At 32.0% G+C, this 20,085-nt stretch overlaps 1 protein-coding gene across 4 annotated transcripts in view; it reads right to left on the reverse strand.

Moving 5' to 3' along the window:
* Window positions 1-20,085, reverse strand: part of LOC107436326 (liprin protein kazrin) — a 142,984-nt gene that overhangs the window by 14,257 nt on the left and 108,642 nt on the right. For all 4 annotated transcript variants that reach the window (XM_016047991.4, XM_016047990.4, XM_043050027.2 and 1 more), the window contains exon 4: window positions 1,287-1,447. In XM_016047991.4, the coding sequence (XP_015903477.1) occupies window positions 1,287-1,447 (161 nt within the window). The remainder of the gene's footprint in view (window positions 1-1,286; window positions 1,448-20,085) is intronic.

Genomic DNA, 20,085 nt, shown 5'->3' on the forward strand with positions numbered 1-20,085 from the left:
TGTATTTTATTGTAACGTGATAGATTTTTGTTTTCGGCAACTTCGATGCATAATTAATTTGTTGATGTTCTACATGGCTTCGTGCCTGTCTATGTGTTAAGCAAGAAAAATATAATGAAAGAATTGAAATTATCGTGAAAAAATCTTTGTTAAGGATTATAGAATGTATCACTTAAGGCCTGGTTTCTTAGGAAACGTCGGCGTCAGCTTGAAACGAACGTTTACCTCTGATTGGTTAATTTATGAGTTTAACAGCATACGTCATCGAACGCTCAGCTTGAATGACAACTGCCGTCCAAATCAACTGCAGTTGGATTACAACGTGACGTTAACAACAGAAGCAATGGCGGACAACAGCCAACAACAGAGCATTGAAATCAGCCAAGATTTTAATTTTAACATTAAACATAGCTTCTTTTTCCTATAATATGTTTTTATATGTTATATATAAGCTATAATATGTTTTCTCTTGGACAAAGTCATTATTTGTTCTTTAAAGCACTGGTCGACAATCACAAAATCAATACAAATTCAAAATAAATATTTGTTTACATTATTAACGCATGCGCAATGCAAGATAATGTCTGTGTTGGACCGACTGCTCACGCTGAGCTAACAAAAAGGTATTTTTATGCCGTCAATATCATATCAACTTAACGCTGACGCCCAGTTGAGACGCTTCTCCTAAGAAACCAGGCCTTGAGCTAACAAACCAGTATTTTGTTGGCGTCAGGGTAACGTCAACTTAACGCTGACGCCCAGATAAGGCGCTTGTCCTAAGAAACCAAGCCTTTAGAAGAATTGATACTTGACGGGGTAATTTAATTCGAAATTGGAAAGAACAGTTGCAAACGTAAACATAGCCACGTTTTAACAACCAATCAGATTCGAGATACCCACATTACGTCACTTGAAGATATCCCCATAGAATAGAGATCACTGTTTGTAAAAGAACCAAAAGGTTGTTTTCTACTTAATAACCGTACGAAGATAGAGGTTTGTGTGTTCTTTTGTGAAGTAGGATTTGTCTCCTCATTTCAAAAACGTTCATAAAATATGATCCGCTACAAACTTTAAAAAAAAAAAAAAAAAAAAAAACTTATCAAAAAATAAGTTTTTATTAGAAAAATAAATTTTTAGTCTTAATTAGTTACAACTCATCATTTACTTAATACTTAGCATCATTAAATAATATCACCTATACTAAATATCAGTGCATATAATGAAAGTTGAGTCAGGAAAATTACGACAAAAGGCATTTTTTTTCTAGTGGAATATATTTTTACCTGTTTCATATTTTCGTCACTCTCTTTCATTTTTTGTTCGTAATTGCGAATAAATTCACGGAGCTCCGCTTCTTTGTCTTCCAATGTACTGTACAGTTGTTTCATTTGCGTCAGAAGATCGAATTTTTCAGCTTTCAGTCTCTTGCGGTCTTGCTTTAAGGCTGAGAAGAGAGAAGAAAAAAAGAGATTTTAAAAATACAATACAAAATAGACGGTTTCGGAATTAGATTTCTAAGTAAAAACTCAATTAATTTTTAATATATACTCAGACTGCAAGCGTTGATGTCGATGCTATACTTTCAGAAATACCGGTTTAACATTGAATCAAAATTCGGTACCTAGAGATTCAACGTTTCTAAGGAAATAAATAGGGTAGTGTTTCCCAAAGTGTGGTACGCGTACCCCCAGAGGTACGGAAACAGTTTAGCGGGGGTACGCTAAACTGTTGTACAATGTAGTCGTGTCATTTTTGAGCCCAGAAGACAAGGGAACTCCTAGATCTTGAGACAATACATGTCTTCGAAGTGGACTTTATGAGTACCAATGTTATATGAAGAGGAAAACCACAAAAACCTCCCACGCTTAGTCCGACGATAAGTTGGTATCCTGTGAATGTACAAAGATCAGAGGAAAAACTTAAGGTTTTACTTTGAAAAACTAGAAAATTTTTACAAAAATATAAATTTTTATAAAAACTGTACTGTATAAGAAAATTACTGTATAAGAAAAACTGTATAAGAAAATTTTTATAAAAACTGTACCCCCAGGGGTACGGAAACAGTTTAGCGGGGGTACGCGTTCTTATGCGAAATATCTTACAACAAACGAAAATTTCGAAAAAGAAATTTTTGAAATCAAAGCTAGCCATGAAAATTTACGATTACGTATTTTTCTATTGGCTATTTTTTGCAAAGTTATCATTTAATAATAAGAGGTGTCAACAGCCAGTTGTGATTTTTAACTTTTGTGCAATTTTTTTATAGTAAAAAATACATTCATTTTTTTTATTAGTGGTACACAGCATTACGACAAATTTAGAAAAGGTACACAAAAGTCATAAGTTTGGGAAACACTGAAATAGGGTAATAATTATAAGGTACTACAACCGAAATAAGGTGTTAAATCGAACCGTGTTTACGCTCAAATTGAACCATACTATCGTGTATGTTTAAGTAAAGTAATATGGTTCAATGCACTTCAACATTTCTGACTAAGGATTCGACAGATAATTAATTAACTAATTACGAATATAAGTATAGTTAACTAATAAGGATAATTAATTAATAACTAATAAATTTTAACGGTGCGGTGCATTTCATTGTATTTAGAATTGAAAATTAAATAATTAAATTGGCAATACTTAAAGTAAACTACCCTTGTGCAGATAGAAAAAAACATGAAAAATTTTAAATAAAAAATAGGAAGATTACACTGGGGAACAAATGTTTTGTTGCATTGATACAAATATTTGATCTTTCTTGCTCAATAGGGGTGTGGGGATTTCAAATCTGATATTAATTTTGTTCCAGAAGCTACAGTTTTTTTTTAATGCTAGTTTTAGTCTATTTTTTGTTGAAATGTACTAGTTTAAAAACATAATACATAACAATGGGTCGCGGAAATGTTGCGTCAAACTACCAGGGGATTTAGGACACATCATCAGGATTTAAATTACATTGGAATCCATGCCCGAAAATGTCAACATATCCCTTATTATGATCTGTTTAGAAGCACACGAAGAACCAGTTCGAAATAGGGAATATTTCCGGGCATGGGTTCTTATGCAGTCTCAATCCCGATGATGTGCTCTTATTTCCATAGAAGTTCGTCCCAACATTTATGCGACTCATTATTATAGGTTGTGTAGAATGTTTTTAAACGCTTTAAAATAAATTGTTAAAAGATAACTTAGGATTACGCAATATAGAAGTTCTCTTTCAACAATTTGTTTGTATTTTTCAACTTTGAATTTTTTTTTTCAGTGAAATAACTTCATGGCTTACTCCAGGTTTTCCAGAACTCACTATTTCTTTTAAATTAGTTATGCTGGTGAAAATGAATTTGCGACGAAAAGTTTCTCCCCTGGTATGGAGTCCTCTTAACACATTAATGCCAATTAAATTTGCCAGAGTAAATAAGAATAATAAATAAGAATAAATGCCAGAATAATCTGCGAGGTAAATTGCCTGAGTATGGCGTGGCACGGGTTTAGAGAATTTCCATCATTCTCAAATCATTGCCAAAAATCTCACTGAAAAAGTACTTATCTTTAGTACTCGTTCATTGAATAACCAAAATAAGCAACTCATTCATTATAAATAAATGTTTTCAAAAACAATTTTAATAACATATTTTAAATGAATCTGAATAGGAATTTTTTTAATCGATATCATACGATCCTCCTGCTGAACAATTTGAAAACTAAAAATTTGGTATCAATTTATCTATTCATGATTATTTTAAAAATAATAGCTAAGGTTAAGCTAATAAAGTGTTATATTACAAGTAGATGAAACAGTTAAACTATTCCTAATTATAATTTTCTGTCACGAGTTTCCGAAATTTCCACTAGATAACTGCGCAGTACAAAACATAGTCGCATTGACTACATGGAAATCGGGGGTTTATTTTTCTTCACTTAAACAGCTTTTTAAAAGCACTATGCTGAATAATTTAAAAATCCGGCTTACTGTTATACTTCCCCCTACCCTTCAAGAAGTCATTAGGATCGCGGGTGGAAAAGAATGTTTAAAATTTTCGCGTTAGAGAGACAATAAAAACGTAAAAACCTTTGAAAAATAATCTTCGACCATTTTTATAAAATTTGAACTTCGCAAAGCTAAAATACGATCTACATCAATCTGTGTTAAAAACCTTTTAACTTAAGAATATTATAAAAGTAGTGAATTATTAAATTTCGAAATAAGTACAAGAAAAAATCATTTATCTTAAACATATATCCCAACATATAATTTTTGTTTAAAAGGTTCAAGATACGGAATTTTTTTCAAGAAAAAATCGTTAATGATCGTATTTATCTTAAAACAAACTAATAAATTATTCAGTCAAAAATGGCTTTCAATTTTTCATTTTTGCATAAAAAAAATCAACATAAAAGAGATGCAAAACTATGCGATCTTTTGGAATTTTATTATCGGAGGTGGGTTACACCCGCTAGCACGAACAAAAAACGTGTGAATATTTTCTACGGCAGGGGTTAAAAAAAAGAGAATAATATAGAGACAAGCAGGTGGAAATAGGAATTTTAGGAGGCTTGTTTTCGTGACTAGAATCGAAGTGATGGTATGCAGGTTGATAAGGCTGTTCACCCTTTTAAATTGAAAAAAATAAATGCATAAATAAAGTCGGTGAACATGTGAATCGTGTGTCAGCATGTGGCGATATATCCTCATGTTTTGAAACCATTTTCTTTACTTATTAAAATCTTTAAACAGGAAAATCACTCGGGCATATTATCTGAAAAGTAAAATTATATGCCTGAAGTTTACGTTCAGAAATTTCCTCCATACAAAAAAAAAAGTTTTAAAATATCGAACAAACCTATTTGATTTGAAGTATCGAACTGCGTCTGATTTGAAATACCGAACTTTGCAAACCAATTTGTTTTGAAATATCGAATTGAGCAAACCAATTGGTTTTGAAATATCGAATGGAGCAATTCAATTGGTTTTGAAATATCGAATTGTGCAAACCAATTGGTTTTGAAATATCGAATTGTGCAAACCTATTGGTTTTGAAATATCGAATTGTGCAAACCAATTGGTTTTGAAATATCGAACTGCGAAAACCATTTTGCCTCAAAATATTGAATTTTAATATACGATTCGTTCTGAAGCATAGCATACACCACCTTACAAAAAAGATTGCAGTAAAACTGTCTTTATCATTTAAATCCGATAAAAAGTCTAATCAATACTTAACTCAAACTGAAGTTTTTTAAAGTTAAACTATTTTAACTTATCATTTCTTTCATGAGTTATAAATCGTTCTCAAGATATAAATTGAGCGTTCGCTTTCCAACAAGGGAACCCAGATTCGAGCCCCATCTATGGTTGGTTGATTCGTGTATTGATGGTCCTGGCTTACATTGACCACAATGCTCATACAAAATATACAGTAGTAGACTATTTCGTATTGTCGGGCTAATAGTGTAAATTTTTTTCGTCGTTTTCCTCTCAGCGTAACTCTGGTAGCAGCAACAGACAGCGAGTGCTACAGATTATTACAACACCGGCAGATAGAGCCGTGATGGCTCGGGGATAGAGCGTTCGCCTTCCAACGACGCGAACCAGGTTCGAATCCCAGCGAAAGCTGGTCGATACGAATTCCGCATCCGGCTTGCATCGACCACAGTGCTGAAGTAAAATATCCTCAGTGGTAGACGATCATGGCTTACAGTTCGCTTATCGTCAGGCTAACCGTGAGAGGGTTCGTGGGTTTTCTTCTCCATTCAAAGCGAATGCGGGTTAGTTCCATCAAAAAGTCATCCACGAAGGCAATTTCTCTCAATACTTAATCCAGGAGTTCCCTTGTCTTCTAGATTGGGTTCAGAATTACAAGGGTACGGAATTGAACATAGGTAGTCGTAAATCCAAAAATTGGGTCGGCTGTTCAACGACGGTTATATAATAAAAGAATAAAAACACCTGCAGATACCGTTTCCTCTTAGTTTTATTTCTTTTTTTTAAAAAAAAAGGCAAATGAAAAAACGGGAGAAATTGCTGAGACTCCTTTTTAAAACACATCTAATTTTTTTTATTTTATTTTTTTATAAAAATCAAAATTCTGATTTGAGAGAACACAACAAATAATAAAAAGTAAAGAATTCTTTCTATCTAGAGGCGATTTAAAGGGAGAGAGGAAATTTAAACATTTTATAACTAGCATTGTAATAATTTATGGTTATGAAATACAATATTATACATCAGTGTCTTTTTATGCGTCAGAGGTAAAATCTTCCAAGCACAGCTCACTTCTAAATTATAATTTTTTCAAATTTACACTTATCCGCGGTTAATTAGATCTAATTGAAAAAGTTATTCATCTTTTAATAATAGTAAATTTCTTTAATTACTCTTTTAATAATAGTAAATTAATATAGTAAATTTCTGTTACATAAAAAATCAAATATTAATAAATTTTTGAATATGCATGAAGAAAAATATTTTTTTTTCTCAAATTACTTTTTTTGGATTTTATATTTTAGTACAATTATAATTCCGATTATCTAACAGATTTTTTTAGTATCTATTAGACTTATGATTAAAAAATACCAAACTATATTTTCAACTTGTAATTAGAGAGATAGAAAAAAAAAATGTGTAAAAAGAACACCGGTGTCCTATCTGCGTCAAAGGGATATTAAAACAATAAAAGTGAATAGCTGATAATAAAATCTAACACAAGCAATAAATTGATAACTAATTTCGTAAAAAAATATTATTTGATAATAAATGCCTCATAAAGATTCTTAAAATTCATGACGCTCTAATTCCATAACTTAATAGAAAAACCAAACTATGTTTAACAGATTTAGTTAAACGATAACTTTTTAAATACAAGCAATATGGCACTTGCCAATCAAATTATACAGATGACCTCCAGAAACAAATTACTGCTTTTGACCGTAATTAAAAGAGAAAATGCAGTTTTTTTCTCCTCTCGAATTAAGGACTGAAGCTTCCGAATTCCGCTCTTCAGAATTGCCAACTGAGCCAAAATGAAAGCTTCCTCTGAGCACTTGCAACCATGCCCTAGAGAATGGATAAATAACAAGGTTAATTTATCTATTAAGGAAATATTCATCGCAGTTAATAATTCCAACGAGAAAGACCTTGAGATCGGCGAATAGTCTTTCCGCACGAAAATGCTCCAAGCGTAACGGGACACAAATGAAAATCGCTAACAATAAAGTCACTAAAAATCATGTAAAAACATGCTACGAGTCGAACATTGAAGAATGAACCGATATCGATGTAAGTTAATTATCTTTTACTTTCAAGGTTAGCGTACCTCGTCGTACACAATCCTTGCGGAAATGAATTGGTTTTGAAATAATTAAAACAAGCATTAAAAGAATAAATAGGTGTGTTATGGTAAGAGATAGTTAAGATCAGGTAATATTTCAATGCGTTTGTAAAAAGAACAAAAATACTAATGTTTTGATAAGCTTTGAAAAAAAATGGGTTTCATAACGTTTCTTAAGTGATAGCTCACGTTCATTATACAAGAGATAAATTACTAACTATATCAATAGTCAATTATGAAATAATAATAATAAATTATAACAATAGTAATCAAAACAACAAAGGCAACTAAAGAGGGTACTCAAGGCAACAACAGCCCCCAGGCATCCAGGTCATCTAATGGAAAAATCTAGAAAATTAAACTTAGAATATATTACTATTAGTTATATTATGGCATTAAATTTTTTAATTAATCTATTTTTGGCTCGTGGGGAAATATTTTAAGTTTGTAATATAATTTTCTAATTCATTTAAGAATGAAGTCTTAGGGAGATAAGATTGCAAACTAAATATAAATTATAAAATTTTAATATTCTTTTTTTTTAGAAAATAAATTATGAAGATTTTTGAAATAAATTCTTTAACATCGAATAATTTCATGATGGATATGTATTAGTGCAAATTTATATCTTTCTAATATTCTTTTTTTTATATTTAATGTTTTTTTTTCCATCCTGTGATCACACTCATCTTTTCGGAGACCTCAAATTTAAATGTTCGGCTTAAGTTTCCGTTCCACTGATAGGAAGGAAAATTTGACAAAACCGGGTAGGTGAATCGAACCAGGGACCAGCATATTTGACTGGATTACTGCTACCATTCTTCAAAAATCACATGAAACTCGTTACAGACAGTCCCTCGTTATTGAGAAATGAACGTAAGGCAATGCTAGTCAGCGTAAATGTTCCTAAAAATCTAATTAGAATACTTTCGTTTCTAACATCACCGTTTTTTTTTTTACTCCGTAGTCCTTAATTGCCGAAAATTAATTTTGTGCAATTTCAACATTCAATAGCACCACTCTATTTTAAACTATTAAAACAAGGTCTAAATCACGCTTTTGAAGCTTTATGTATTCTTTTCTGTTAAATGTCGATGGCGGATAAAAGCGGGATTTTGTCAGTCCGACAAAATCAAAATAGGCTAAGCTACAGGCTAGGACAAGTCAAAATCCCAAAAAGGTTGGATACACTGCCTTAATTGTTCAGGATGGGCTTGTAGTAATCAAAACTTTACTCGTGATTTCTGTTTAAAAATAAGATCAACTAACTTAATTTACATCGAGTGACAAAATATTGAACACAAAATTGCTTTTGTTCTTTGAACTCCTGTAGGATTCTAACTGCAACAAGGTAAACTGTATGAACTAAATGCAATAAATAAATATTTGAGTATAAAGAAAAACGTTTTTTTTTATTATTATTTATAAATAGACCACGTTTAATCTTACTAGGTTAGAAAAAATGTATACTGGCATACTTCTAAAAAAGAATTAATTTACCCTGTAAGATATAGTTTCTTCACAATAAATATTTATTTTTAGAACTAAAGGTCTTATTTATCATCCGAATAAAAGTTTAAGCAATTTAATTCACGTAGCTGCTTAATCCCTTGACATACGAAGACGTCATTTGTTTCTTATGTCAAAACAATTGACGTGTCTCAGACGTCTTCAACACAAAGATGCCGACTTGCTCCGGACAGAAAATAAATATTTTAAAGTGGTAGTTTATCAATTGTGATTCTTGGTTTAATAAATTCAATTTAGTAGAATTTTATCCACCACTGTTTCTAAATAATTCGTATGCTTATATAATTCACCACTTTATAGTATTTATGTCATGCTATACCTTTTAAAAAGCAAGCAAAAATAGTCAAATATTTGAAAATTTTAGTTTGCAGTTATTTACCGTTTTTTTTAATTATTTTGGCGTGTCTAGAGCAGTTGGCATCTCTGTTTACATTCCGTTGCGAGTTGTTGTTTACAGTACAATCAAAGATCATTTCTATATCAAGAAATGATATGTCAAGGGGTTAAGGAAGAAAAAAAAACTTGTAAGTCCATCCGATTTTGTTCATATTTCTCCTACATATATTTTTGTTTACAGCTATTTTAATGCGTTACGCAAATTATAACAATGCGTTATCACAACAAGTTAGATCAGAGGGTTTCATTTTTTTTTCTATGGAACCTTAAACGATCGACCTTCTTTTGGTGGATTCCGAGCCTTAATAATGAATAAATTTCATCAGCAATTGGGAATATATTAACGAAGGATCGACTATTAATTAATTTGAAAATATTTAATGAATAAAATTTTAATAATTATTTTGAAAATATTTGATGAATAAAATTTTATTAATTATTTTGAAAATATTTAACGAAAGTATGACACATGAAATTTCATCGTTTTATCAATTCCAGTCTTCAAATTGGGTTTTATGCCGGGAAGTTGAATTTACGGGTTCGGAGCGCATTCTATTCTAGTTGATAATTCGGTTTTAGTGTATGCATAAACCGAAAATGAATGAACTGAAATATGGCTTTCGTTGAAATAAAAAACGACAAGTGGTGAAAATAAATGTCGAAAATAATTATCAGCAAAACATACTTCTTCATTGTTAATTTTATTTGATGCGAGGTACTGGTGCAATTTCTCGTAAATGCATTAATTATTTATGCAATACTAAAAATTACAGGGTTTTTTTTTTTGAAAAAAATTTACTTTACTTTCTTTACAAGTATTTTGCTTAAATAATTTTATAAAAATAATGGCAATAACAAATAAATAAGGGATAAATAATTATATATAAATCTAATGACAGGTTTCGAAAATAGTAACTGATCAAAAATGTCCTATCGCTCGAAACCCTATCGTTCCGCGGAATACAATTTCGGAATCACTAATTTAGATTATGTTAGACAATCTGTAAAAATAACTCACATATGAGTAGTCAATAAAACAGTAAAAATATTAAGATGAAAAATAAAAATAAAAAATTTTATTGTATGCCTTTATTTTTAAAAATTTGAGCATAATACAATGTTTAAAAGTACTAATGTGATATTTAAAAAAAAATAATGGAATCTGAAATCCATATACCCAAGCTGGGCCCAAATTATAAGTCAAAGAATTAACACTATTCTTCATAATAACTCCATACAATGTTTTTCGAAAACAAATCAAATAAAAAAAAAATCTTTCAACAAAACGTGAAAACTAAAAAAAGTGATACAAAAGCAAGGAGGAGGCAGGGAATGAAATATGCCCATTTCCTAAAAGACTTAACAAGAGAAAAAAAAGTTATGGAAGGTCTACCACGAAGCATACGGATGACTACATTAAATTATGCTCTGTGCATTTGTTTACCGAAGAATGGTATAAAATGAATAGTTTTTAAAAGAAAAACAGAGAGTAAGCTGGTGGGTTCATGACCGAGCACGGAAACAGGGAATTACCCGCCCAGCCAGCAGCAAACAAAACAGTCAAATAAAATGAAAAACATTTTATATAACAAAAGCAGAAAACCCTGTTATCCAATGCACGAAATTGGAAGGTAATCTCGTTTCCTTGCAATTGGGCCATTTTATTTATTTAGCAAGGTCTGGAATAGGTAAAGAAGTTACTTTTTCAGGGAACTTTTTGTTCAGCTTTTATTGACGAAAGCTTATTATTTGGCAGCGGATATACATCTGAGCTGATGAGGTGGGACGTGAGTTAAAATAATCCCGCATTTTTTATTGAATTCTGCGATCTCGTGATTTTTCGTCTTTTCCAAACAGGCAACTTTGTATAGAACATTGATATTTAAAATGCAAAGTTTTTTTTATTTTTTCCGCATTCATTTTCTTTATTTGCTTATAGCTTGATGTTCGCTTGATCCTAGAAAAATATTAAATCTAAGTCACAATTGAAAATACAGTGGAGAATCCAGCGCGGGGGGGGGTCATAGGGGTCATAACCCCCTCCCCAAATTGAAAAAAAAAATTAAAAAAATATTTTTTTTAATAGTTTACAAAAGAAATAAAATATTTTAAAAATTCTTTAAGGGGGCATATACACCTAGGTAGGTCGGAAAAATCGATTTTTTTTTCATCTAATTATGTATGAATCATAATCCAAAAAATTGAAACGAAATTCGTCATAGTTTCATTGTAAACATTAATAATGTAGAACCGCGCCGAGATCTCCAAGAACGCTTCAACAGGTTTAACCAAAGATTGTATTTTTTCAAAAAAAATATTTAAAAAAAATTTTTTTTATGAAAAAAAATTAGTTGTGAGGGGAGATCTGAGTCTATGACCCCCCCCCCAGGAAAAATTTCTAGATCCGCCCCTATGAAAATAAATGAAGTTTATAGATTTTTACTGCAGGAAAAAATAGCAGGCAGAGTGAAAACATTATGCGAAAAATATGCCAAGTTGAAAAGCAATTAAATACTCATTTGAGATTCTCTTTATGTGGGTTTTGACATCTACAATTGTGACCAGAGTCCTAATTTTGTATATTAAGAACAGTAGATACGAACACATCGTGTAAGGGACACTTCAAACTAACTAACGAATTCATAGAAATCGAGAAATAATATCGAAAATATCAGATATGATGTACGATTTCAAAACATTAAAGTGGAGTTCAAAGGCTCATGACTCAAGTGCGGCTTTACTGCTCCAAAATCGGCCTAATAAAACACACGATAGTATGCACTTCGTTCCAAAACTAAACAACGTCCTACTTGATGCAAAAATAAAATAATAAAAATGAAACAGGATAGCATAAGAGCCAGAAAAGGCTATACTGCACCAAACACAAAAATTTACCCAAGAAAGCGAATCAAGCGGTGCAATTAATTAAATATGACGCAAAAACAAGACAAAAGAAAAATCACGAAAGAAAGTATATCTGCTAAGGGGATAGGATATAAAAGAATTTAATATTCTAAAGTATTGAATAATAAAATACAAAAGCACATAACTCAGTAGTGTTAAATGGAAAGTATCAAATGCAGTGTGGTTAATAAATAAAATAAAAAAATAAATAATAAAAAAAGAGTTAATGCTTAGAATACCAAGTGTTCTGCATTCACCGATTTTACGAACTCTAAAGATGAACAACAAAACCTATTATGTTTGATTGCCAATGGAAATAGAAAGGAGCAAAAACGTGATTATTTGAAATTTCTTTTTAACGTGATTATTAGAAACTTCTTTGGATTAGTTTTAGCAGGCAATCGAACGGGTTTGATGTTTTCAGTCTCACCTTCCCTAGAGGTGATTTGTTAGATTTCGTTACATATAAATGTACGCATGAATGTGAAAACTTTTGCGAAAAATAATTTTAAAAATTATATAATAAGAGCGATAACACACTTCATGAAAACTCTCCTTAATTTTCAGGCCATGATTTTTTCTTAAAAAATAATTAAAAGGACGCATGAGTGCCGTTGGCGCATGGGGGGATTTTGGCTGTATGGCCCCTCAATAATTAGAAATCTATAAAAGTCCCACTTTATATTTCAGACTAATAAAAAAAGAATTCATGAATTATCATCAAGTTGAATTCCTTACAGTTAAAAACACAAAAGCGATAAAATAATTTATGTTTTCGCATGTACTTAGCACATTTGAGAATTTTTTTTTATTATTAGTGAAATATAGAGAACTATTGAGACTGTATAATTCATTTCCGTCCCCCTTAAAAATTACGCCCATGAAAGGGCGAGTATACAAATCAATCATTAATAACTTATATTTATTTTTTAAAAAATAAATAATTTTTTTTACAAATTTCTAATTATTATTTTTACATTGTCATAGACGTTTCTCTTAAATAAAACGAGTGATTAAAACCAAATAGACCAGGCAGGCACTAAGCCGCGGAAAAACCTGAGTTCAATTTAGTTTGTTCAACAGTCCATAATAGTTTTTTTTTCCCTTCTAATCTTTCTTCTTTAAATACAGCTTTCCCTTCGTACTCGAGCATTGCAGTGAAAAATCGAACCTCGCCAGCTGACGGCATGTTTCAAACAATGTTTTAACTATTTCTTTTAAATACGTGGGAGCAGGAAGATGGAGAAAATTTTAAATTAACGAGCTCTGAAAATGGTTTTTTTTCTTCAGAGTATTAAAAGAGAAGCTAATTCAAACTAAAGTAAATAACGACATATTTAAATTTGCGTAATTATTTCGCTCGCTTTAAAACTAAAACGTTGAAAATGGTTTAAGGTTAAATTATTTTTTGCAAATAAGAATAAAGACGGTATGTAAAAAGAGAATTATAACTGGATATAATTAAGCTATTATTTTTAGTGAAGGAACTTAGAAAAGGCGAATAGAAAAAAAATAGTGTGACGAGTTTAATATTTTTTCAGAAGCGTAAAGGTATCAAAAACCAAATATCTACTACATTTGCAAAAGAAAAAAAAAGTTTACCACATAATTCGATAAAAAGCAACTTTCCGAATCAAATGATATACGGTATGCTAGGTTTTTTAAATTTATCAGATATTGAAAACGCAATAAAACAATAAAAATTTTAAAGAAAATTATTAACAGTTTCTCTTTTTCTATTATTATTTCACAAAACACGAATTTCCTTTTTCAGTAGGTATACTTTTATCGAAAACTGCATAAAGAATAGAAGTAAAATTTTACAGAAGATTAATGCATATGTTACGGTAAAAAATCCTACGTTTGATATATCTTAGGTTTTACCAAAATGGCTTGCTCCGAAGTATGCTTTAATATAATTCCTCTTCTGTCTTTTACCAATCCTTTGCGGAAAAACTTGGGATTTAATAGATTTGGGGTTTATACAGTAACAAATATATAAATCTTCAGAGCAGACCGGCTGCTTAAAGAGGAGGAGTAGAAGCCAACAATTACAGACATCCACCTAAAGCGGGCATCAAATCGAAGATTAAGAATCATAAACCTTTAAAAACTACTTGTTAAAAATCACTAATGCTTGCTTGTTAAAAAGAGCTGTACTAGCCCAGTGGTTAGAGAATCAGACTCCGGTCCGACGGGGTCGGGGTTCGATCCTAGACTCAGCTAAAACCAAGTGCATGCGATATGCAGCCTCGTAAAATCTGTGTAATCAGAAGTCAGGCTGTTGGTTGCTGAGCAAGTACCATGAAAATATGATTTTCAAACAAATTTTATAATGATGTCTTAAATTGTTAAAATTTTAATATTACTTACATTTAATTTATTTAGAGTCACTGGAAGGAGAAAGAAATGCTTCCCAAGATCACACTCTCAGAGTCTATACGAACTAAAGAGTACTTCTACGTACTAATACGAGATGTAATACGAGAGAACCGTATAGAGATCTCGTCTGTCTGATCTTGGCCCGTTAGAGTCAGAAAGGCTCGTTTAATAGATGCGCGATTTTCCAATCCAGCGGCGTTTTACAATCCCCTCTTCCATTTAGCATTTTGTTAATTAAAAAAAAATCGTTCTTTACATTTTTTTTTAGTTCAGGTAATAAATTTCAAAAGAAATAAAAATTTGCATTATAATTGGGGCAGACTAGAGGCAAGAGGAAAATCTTCAAAAAAAAAGTTGAGCGTGAGTCGTTAAACGCCGCTGGATTGTAAATTAGAGAGCTGTAATGGGAGGATAGTACGATATAAGATATCACGTATCCTGGTCCTAAAGGGACTAAGAAAAATTTAGATTTTTTAGAAAAAATACATATTTTTATGACATAATTATTCATGCTTGCACTTATATATTGGATTTAAAATAAAAGATTTAGATTATAAAATATAAATGTAGTTTACTAGAATATAATTATATTAGACAAATATGGATTTAGATAACTGTTATATCTTTCAAACATTTTTCCCCATATGAACATTTTCCCCCATATTCCCCATTTGTCTAATATAATTACTAGAATATGAATTATATTAGACAAATATGGATTTAGATAACTGTTATATCTTTCCAACACTTTTCCCCATATGAGCGTTAACCTCTTCTTTTCAGGGACATCTAATCGGAAAGTTTAAGGAATTCTTACACTTGTGCCAAATATACACTTGTGCTTACACACTGCTAAAATATAAAATGTTTTAGGAAAAACATATCATTAAACTACATTCAAATAGAAGTTTAATGAAAAGCCATAAAAGTAATGAAAATTTTCACCTTCAAAAATGGCAAAAAATAGTAAATACGCAATACTAATAAAACTTCATTTTTAACGAATTTCAAATAGCTGAGATACAAAGAAATCAATTTTAAAAGTACAAAAAAAGAACTTTTTTTTTTCCTTTTCAATTACAAACGTTAATTTTTTCCCCAACCTTCAGAGGTGAGATTAGCAAAAATTTCTTCATTTCAGCAAAAAGAATGTTTTTCCGAGAACAAAGGCCATGTTTGATAGATTTTTCCAAAACTTCCAAACAATTTTTTTTTTATCAGACGATTTGTACGATTTCTATTTTTGTTTTCTATTTACTTCCAAGAACCATTTTTTTTTTTCATCATGCTCGAATTCTTTTCCACATTCATTTGCGATAAATCAAAGAACTTTTTTTTCATCCCAGTATGAATGAGGACGAAAATAGAAAAAAAAGTTCGAAAAGAATTTCTCTTCTTTTTAGTAAGACGAAAAGAAAGGGGAAGGGGGTCTGTATCATCTGTCATACACGGTCATATCCACATTTCCGGAACTGGCAGTATGCAGAATTTTCGAACAGGAAAGAGATAACACGGACAAACACGCGCTTCAAAACAAAATCAAAGAAGAAAATGCAGGAATTGTTCGAACAAAAAATTTAAAAAGCTCAGCGTTGTAGAAATGATATTTGCATTTCCTTTGTTGCACTTGGGTTTCGAGTAAAGGGTGCATATTTTCAAAATTTATCAACCACTATACAACAATGTCTTAGAAACAATCTCGATTTGACTAATGCTGTTATCAAACTCGATTTTACTAGTATACCAGCAGCAAAAAAAATTTTGCGCTTTTATTTATTCCGGATGAACGATTTAGCTTAGTAAAAATTTGGAAGGTTTTGCAACTTTTTTTTGGAGATAACTATTACGTCTAATGGTTGATGACTCTAAACAGAATTGTAGGGGACAACCAAATAAAATTTTTTTTAACTGTTATCTGGGATACAGTAGTACGCCGTGCCGGAGCAAATTTGTTGAGTTTGGCTTTGAAGATTCATCATAACTCAGAAAAATCAACAGACACATTGTAACAGCTCAAAACAAGGTTGTTTTTTCTTCTTTTTTGGAGATAACTATCACGTCTAACGGTTGAAGATGGTAAACTGAATTTGAAAAAAAAGAAACATAAAATAATGAACCAAGTACATTCTTTTAAATTATTTCTTAAAAACCTCTTACAGTGGTACGCCAGTAACATTTGTCCCAGAGCAAATTTGGTGAGTTTGGATTTGAAGAATCAACTCTGAAAAAACAAGGAGCGAACAACAGACATGCTGTTACGACTCAGAACATAGTATTCAGTTATATTCAAAATAATGACGACCAAGTTATTAATGAATACAACATTGATCACTAGATCGTTGAAATTCAACACTGACATCTAGATGGTAAATCTGTATCATATATCACATTTTATATATCATGACAGTTATAGAATGTCAATTTAGAACTTGGACAGAAGTTGAGTTGAATAAGTACGATATGCCAAAACTAAGATCTTAGTTTAAGCTCCAGATGCATGAACAAGTAAAAAAAAAATGAATAAATGCAATATTGACATCTATACAAAAGTTATTTCATAAGACATTTCGTGTGCTTTAAATGTTGCAACTACATAAAGATTTTCAGATTTATATTACTGGTACCCTGAACCTTAATACGTTGCAAAAGTGCAACAACCTTAATAAAGACTTAAATTATACCTTTTTTCATCGTTTAAATTTAACCCTAATTTCGTGTAATCAAGTTTTAAAAGTTAACTCTGGATTAAGGTTGCGGTGCTCTAACAGTGTTCAGGTTAAAATAAAAAAGAAAATAAATAAATCTACATCGAATTTACATTTAAAATTTGTTTACACATTACTTTAAATCAAGTGCATTAAATCTAATAAATTACATCCTATATTAAAATAAATAATTTCAAACCAAATTAAGAAACAAAACATTCACAAAATCTGTTACATTCCTACACGACATTCAAAATAAAGCACTCCTTTGATCAATAAACAGTGTACCTTTTCCCAAGAAATAGTATAAATATTAAAACAGAATTTACTGGATTCACAAAGGAAAATCCGTAAAGCACGCTACAACGGAAATCGTGTCTCATGACAATTAGGAAACGCCTCCCGCCCGCAAATCTTTTCGCATAACAGAACAATTCTTTGATTGTATTTAACGCCAGCATAAAAAGATTTTTACAATGTTGCTATTGCAGTAAGAATTTGTTTAATAAGATTTAAAGTCATGGAGGAAATTCGTAAAGATTTACTGACTTGCGGAGTTTAACACTCGGGCATTAAATGGCTTTATTTCCAAATAAAATTTAAGCAAAAAAAGGTAAGCTTAAAATAAGTTGCAAAATAGATTACATATATTGCTTTGCCTTTTTTGATAATAGTGAAAACATAAAAAAAAGGAGCAGAAAAATTAAAATGACGAATTTACTTCGATTGCAATAGTTCTTCATTACGCATAATTCCAAAAACGATACATATATATTAGTCACTCAACGAACTTCATAAAAATATTTGAATCCGATGTCACCAAATTATTTCAAGTACGGGTTGCAGGTAACAAAAGCGAGCAATTAATGACTTGTGCCATTTCGACTAAGTCCGAGTAAAGTATTCCAGCTAAAGCCTGATTTAATACCAAAGGGTCATGGAAGTTAAGATTCCACAATTTTGTGACCACAACATGATTGTAGAAATGTGGTCAGCATTGTGCACTGACCGTCTTTACTTCCCGGACAAGCTGGTACCCATCGATCGGAAGCTGGGTGACCTTCAAGCCGCCAATGGAAATTGAGCCCCAGCTCTCCACAATGGCCGTTCAGGACCTTAACCACTGAGCCATCGCGGTCTTAAGGATAAAAGATATCAAGAACTTGATGCATGACATACCACAAGTACATTATTTTTATGTAACGAAGCGAAATACTATTATATTACTCACAATAGAAATTTTTCTTTTTTCATATTTTTCTTCTTTCGATTTTGCATTTTTACGTAGCATCTCTGCTAATTCTGCGCAGCGCAGCTACCTCAAAACAACGGCGATGCTATACGGAGTTTGCGCAGAAACTACGCACGTGAACGTCTGGGATGCTACATCGTTAAAACACGGTTCCCAGCAGATCACCGAACTCAAGCATCACTGGCTGCGGTCAGTGTGCGGTTGGGTGACCACTTGCATCAGTATGCGTAGGGACCGAGGGTGTGCGGTATTGGTCCTCGTTAATCTGTGCTACCGTAAAGTGCTCGACTTCGCGCGCAGGTCGTCGGGCTACCGAAGCGGGGGTACCATCCCCTCCGCAGAGGATCAAAATTGTGATGGCACGTCTTCGGATCATCCTCCGGAATATTTCCCAGACAGTCGCCAATAGCCCATTGTGCAGCTCTAGTGCGACGTAAATTAACAACAACAATCTCGGATGCTACGTAAAAGTATAAAAAATATCTACTGTACGAACCAAATTTGAAAGTTTCTAAGATTTCAATTCGTAATTTTTTTAATAGCGTCGTTGAACATTCGATCCAATTTTGAGCTTACGACTACCAATGTTTAACTCCGTAACCTTGTAATTTTGAACCCAATCCAAAAGACAAGGAAAAGGAACACCTGGATCACGTATTCGGAAAATTTACCTCTGTGGTGAACTTTTTGATAAAACTAACCAGCATTTGCGTTACATAGTGAGGAAAACCACGAAAACATCGCATGGTTAGCCCGACAGGAAAGGGAGTCAAACCCATGATCCATCTACCACAAGAGATATTTTACGTAAGCACTGTGATCAGTGTGAGCCGGGTCGGAATTCGTATGGACCAGCCATCGCTGAGATTCGAACCCGGGTCAACCTCAATGCGAGCAAAGCATGTAAACATTACGAATAATTAGAACATGACTGGTGCAAAATATTTACCGTTGAAAAACCCGCTAATCAGGTTCTCTGTCATTTCTTCCCATGCAAAAAATCCCATCCAGTGAGAATGGCCCTTTCATTAAATAAGTCAAAACTTTGCTAATAAACTACAATATAAAGTAAATATATAATTAAATCAAGATTCAAGACTACGTAAATAAGTAAAAACTAATAAAAACTAGAATTCTAATAGTTCTCTATACATGAGTAACGCTAACAAACATTACAAATTCTTTTAACCCTATTTACCCCTGCAATGACATTATGCGTTGAGGGAATATAGGGTCACGGCCTGACTACAAACAAAACAATTGAATACCTGCTTACTTTCCTTTCAATGTTTCAGCTTTTAATTCATTTGCTGTACGTGACCCTCCCCCCCCCCTATCTATCAGGGGGATTCGCTCTAATTGGAAGATAGAACAGAACAAGGCAGACGCCACATTGTGACGAAAACCGGTTTGAGATCGTGGTTTATCAAATAAAAATGCATTCCCCGGAGGTCATATAGCAGTTTTCGGACCTTCAGGGATTTGGATTTGGGGAACAACAAAATCTAATAAACTTTTCCATCACAACGATGACGTCATACAGCAGGTGATGCTATCACGAAAATTGCTGTATTGAACGGTC

This window comes from Parasteatoda tepidariorum, chromosome 1 (genome assembly GCF_043381705.1).
Source record: "Parasteatoda tepidariorum isolate YZ-2023 chromosome 1, CAS_Ptep_4.0, whole genome shotgun sequence".
Lineage (NCBI taxonomy): Eukaryota > Metazoa > Arthropoda > Arachnida > Araneae > Theridiidae > Parasteatoda > Parasteatoda tepidariorum.